The sequence below is a fragment of the Gadus chalcogrammus genome, chromosome 6 (genome assembly GCF_026213295.1).
Source record: "Gadus chalcogrammus isolate NIFS_2021 chromosome 6, NIFS_Gcha_1.0, whole genome shotgun sequence".
NCBI lineage: Eukaryota > Metazoa > Chordata > Actinopteri > Gadiformes > Gadidae > Gadus > Gadus chalcogrammus.
Window position 1 is genome coordinate 19469338 of NC_079417.1, and position 5000 is coordinate 19474337.

The window sequence follows — 5000 nt, forward strand, 5'->3', positions numbered from 1 at the left end:
TTTTAATCCCAGTTCATTAAACTCAGTTGAGTGAATCACAGTCCTGCGGTGAACCAACAGACTCCATTTTGGATTTAATTGCTTTGTTTATGCTCGATGGGGTGAACCGCTGGTACAACCATGTTAGATCCAGTCGTGACTTGTTACTGCCCTGCTCTCTCTCTCCCTCAAAAAACACAAAATATTTATTTCTCTCTCTCTCTCTCTCTCTCTCACTCTCTCTCTCTCTCTCTCTCTGTCCATCTCTCTCTCTCTCTCTCTGTCCATCTCTCTCTCTCTCTCTCTATCCATCTCTCTCTCTCTCTCTCTCTCTCTCTCTCTCTCTCTCTCTCTCTCTCTCTCTCTCTCTCTCTCTCTCTCTCTCTCTCTCTCTCTCTCTCTCTCTCTCCCTCTCTCCCAGCCGGCTGGGTCATCTCCAGCAGCAGGTAATCTAAAATTAGCTCTCAATGCTAGCAGGTCCCCACTATTTACCCTGTCATGTATTATGGACGACCCTGTTAAATGGGGGTGGGGGGGATGGGAATCCCGACGGACACAGAATTAAATTAAGGCAGCCTCAGATACCGAAAGAAATTGAATCAAATTCAATGACACTTTGTGTGCGTGTGTATGTGTGTGTGTTTGTGTACTATATGTTTGCTTCGTATGTGTGTGTGTGTGTATGTGTTAGTGCAAGTGTTTGTGTGTGTGTGTGTGTGTGTGTGTGTGTGTGTGTGTGTGTGTGTGTGTGTGTGTGTGTGTGTGTGTGTGTGTGTGTGTGTGTGTGTGTGTGTGTGTGTGTGTGTGTGTGTGTGTGTTTGTGTGTGTGTGTGTGTGTGTGGATGTTGGTCGGAGTGTATGTGTGTATTTATGTGTGTATTTATGTGTGCGCACTGAGGGAGGGGAGAGGTCGGTGTATGCAATAGAGCCCTGTCAAAGTCTATAAAATGTAATGAAAAGCCATTTGAAGATGGAGTGTTTTTGTGATTCATTGGTATCTCTTGGCTCAACTAATAATCATTTCACTCTCAAGCTGAATGGACTGGGTAATTGGTGCTTACAAGCCACCAGACTCCTTTCAACCAATCGTAATCCCCCCTTTCTCTGTGTCTCGTTCACGGGGTAACAAACAGTAGTGGAACTCTTCAGAGTCCTAGTGAATAGAGCAGTATACAGAACCCGCGTATTTCCTTGACGAATATGGTATCAGGTGACAGGAAGCGGAGACCTCAGAGAGGGCATGATTGAGCTGGTAAACATAAGCAGTACAAAAGGATGTGGCAATTCTGTCTACAGGCAACGCTGTGGAATTTGATCTTTCCCGCTGTGAACGATAAGCGGAATTCTGGGAACACTCCGTTTCATGGCATGGCTTTAGGAACAACAAAAGGGGTTTAGCTCATTCAATTTTATTGAAATTACTATGAGCCTTTTGAAATTGCCCCAATAGCGGAACAATGGAGAGATTATGTATAGCACATTTTATATATTTTATCAGACTATATTTTGTTTCTGTTGTCATATGAAGAACGCATTGTTCCATACACAGTACCCAACAATGGGACTAGGACTCTGTGCTATAGACTCAAGGCCGGAGTCCTAGCGGGATTGGTTCTGCTTCAAGAGCAGCCAGTGTAATTGACCAGAGGTTGCACTGGACAGAAGCGATAAGGAAGGGTCTTCTTGGGTACTACTGGCTTTGGAGCGGAAAAGTTATACTGGGGACATCCTAATTGGCCCCACTTATCTTCTTTGTTGGCGTAATGAAAGGTTAAGAACTCTGTTCAGAATAATGAAGCTGTACACATCAACGCTTAACCAGTGGGGTTTGACACATCAATGAGGTCCTGTGCCAATTACTCTCCAACACACAGTCTCCCCTCACCATACATCCACAGTCTGCTCGCAGCAGATCTCACCTCACTTCCCCCTCACACATGTCTTTGTTAAAGGTGGACTCAGCCATCGGGTTCTCTAAGGTCAGATACTGAGGAAATCAAATTCTTCAAATGCTGAATTTGGGGAATCTTCTGCGTTTGTAGACCCCTGGTTCCATCCATAACTGATCAGTGGGCCTCAAAGTGTGGGAAGCAGATTTGTCAGGGTGTTCCCTCAGGTTTTTCAGTAGAGTTGGAAGCCAAGTGAGGAATAGGTGTGAAAGGTTGGAGCAGCAGCACACCATCTGCGGTGAGGCGTTGGCCAAAAGAGGAGCCCTCTGTAACTCGAAGTCTGGCTGTGGTTCCAGCCAAGGCAGGGGAAAGCTTTGCCCTTTTGCCAAACAGCGTGAGCCCTCTGTCACTTGGAGCCGCCTCGGACTGGCAGTAGAACATTTCCCCGTCAAGTTCTCAAAAACTATCAAAACAACCACCTCCTACTTGGAGAAAGGGATAACAGTTGACTGTGATGCAACACTTCATCAACTATATATGTGGGAGATGTGGGAATGTCTTTCCGGTGGACGTAGAATCTTCTAGAAGCCATTGGTCCCTAAAAGTAGGGTCCACCATAGTCTCAGGATGGCTGTGTATCAAAGGGAATATCTCTTATAAGCCAGGAAGTGATGATGTAACCACAGCCCAGCAGTTGCTAGTTGTCTAGTCATGTTTGATCCAAATCCTCACTAATGCCTTAAAGCGTTGATGTGATGCAATGAGTCCAAATGTCCATTAAAAGTGTGTCTGTAAATGTTATGTTACACAATATTTATACAGAACTGTTTTTCTTACAAAGGGTTTACTTTGATTTAGTGATTACCAAAACAGGGATTTGGTTATATGGATCCTGCTCTTCTCTGTCTGTCATTGATTTTGACAAATTACATCTTTGGATTCCCAATTCACAAACACTTATTATTTTGGAAACAATGTGATAAAAAAAATTACAATAAAATTACAAAGAGAAAATAATAAACAAACGATGAAATATCAATGATGTATAAACAACCAAACCTGCATATGAATCAATAAAATGCATATATTATTTCCAAAAGGCATTGGTTGCAATCCAACAACTTGCAAATAACAGGAAAAGCATTTGTTTTACTTAATTACCATTTATAATTTGACCTCAAAAGGCAGATAATAAAATATTTCAAATTAGTACAAGAGTAAACCATGTTTCAAGACAATGCAATATCCCTCAACACAGAGAAACAGAAAGACACAACCCCCAAACATGGATTTTATTGCTTCAATATCAATAAACTATGTGAGCTCGTCTTCAACCTCACACAAACTTTTCATCACTTCTCTCCAACTCTCTTCTGTTGTTGTGACTCTTCAATAAGTCTTCTTTCGCAGCATTAAAGATTTAATATTGTGTGCAGCGCAGACTTGTTCATTGAACTGTTTGTCAGCCACAGACTGTTAAGATCCCTGATCATTTTAATTAAAAATGTAAATTGATTGCATACCGTTGCTGATAGCGACACAATAGCTGAAGTGAGTTTGCTCAACACTGGGCTCGTTTGAGATTTCAATCGTTCAGTGGATATGGAATCATCAGTGAGCAGAAGACATGATACAGAATTCTCTTTTATGGGCAAGCATTCAACACACCAGACAGACTCTCACACATTTGAACATCTTAATCTGTATTTATGTATTAATTGTTGAGTAAAAAAAACACAAAAAATGGGATTGAATAACCAGACAATCTCTCTCTCTCTCTCTCTCTCTCTCTCTCTCTCTCTCTCTCTCTCTCTCTCTCACTCTCTCTCTCTCTCTCTCTCTCTCTCTCTCTCTCTCTCTCTCTCTCTCTCTCTCTCTCTCTCTCTCTCTCTCTAGCTCAAGCTCAAGCTCTAGCTCTCAAATCAACTCAGTTCAGTCCACGATTAACAAAAATAAAATTAATAAATAAATTGAAATATAAATGAACAGTACAAAAAGAATGGGTCCAATCTCAGACTCTTTACTCTTAAGGCCTTGACTGTACAATGTATATGCATAATTTAATATGTAGAAAAGGTATAAAAAGCCTCTCTCTTTATCCCTCTCCCTTCTCTTTCTCCCTCTCAACCTCTATCAATACATCTCTCTCCCTCTCTTTCTATCTCTCCCTCCCTCACTCTCTCTCTCCCCCGTCGCTTTCTATCTCTCCTTTCTCTTTCTCTCACTGGACCTCTATCTCTACATCTACCTTCCCCTCTTTCTAACACTCCCTCTCTCTCCCCCTCTTTCTAACCCTCCCTCTCTCCCTCTCTCTCCCCCTCTTTCTCACCCTCCCTCGCCCGCTCTCCCCCTCTCAGGACTCAGAGATCCTGAACACGGCGGTCCTGACTGGGAAGACGGTGGCGGTGCCGGTGAAGGTGGTGACGGTCGGGACGGACGGCTCCGTCACCGACGTGTCCGAGGACGTCCGCTGTCGCTCCACCGATGAGGACGTGGTCAAGGTCAGTCGGGCAGGAGGTCATGCTGTATATCTCACAGTAAAAGTTATATCGCGTTGTGTGGCGACCTTCTTTATTTGATCCAAAGTTTCCTCAGAGTAGCGTTGACCTTTTCAGAGATGGTTTTGGATGTGGCCTTTTTTTTAGAAACAAAACAATCGAGCAACCACTTTGAAATTCTGCCTTTTGTACCCAGCTCCTCTGACATAGAGCATGCATACACCTTATCAAAAGCACACGGTGTGTGTGAGAGTACATTAACATTTACCTTTAGAGCATTTGGCAGACGCTTTTATCCAAATTGACTTACGATAAGTACATTCGTCAGAAGAAAATGAAACATCAATATATCGCTGTCTGTACGGTAAAGATGTTCATAGAAAAAAATGCCAAGCACTTCCAATTGCTAGGTTAACCGACTGCCCATCGTAGGTGTGGAGTATGGGAGGCCGATGACAGCGATGACCACATTCATTTAACGTGCTCGTGAATGACGTGTCTAAAGCGTTAACTCGATGACTTGCATGCAGAAATGGACACGCATTATATATTTTGTATTGCATAATCAGAATGGCTCAGAGGGTTAAAGTAATATTTCAGGCTGAAAATAATAAAGGCTCCTCACTTTGCCGTG

At 42.9% G+C, this 5000-nt stretch overlaps 1 protein-coding gene across 1 annotated transcript in view; it reads left to right on the forward strand.

The window, feature by feature from the left end:
* LOC130384858 (transmembrane protein 132C-like) overlaps positions 1-5000 on the forward strand; it is a 126258-nt gene that overhangs the window by 95529 nt on the left and 25729 nt on the right. The window contains exon 5 of the mRNA XM_056593244.1: positions 4226-4369. Coding sequence (XP_056449219.1) covers positions 4226-4369 — 144 coding nt within the window. The remainder of the gene's footprint in view (positions 1-4225; positions 4370-5000) is intronic.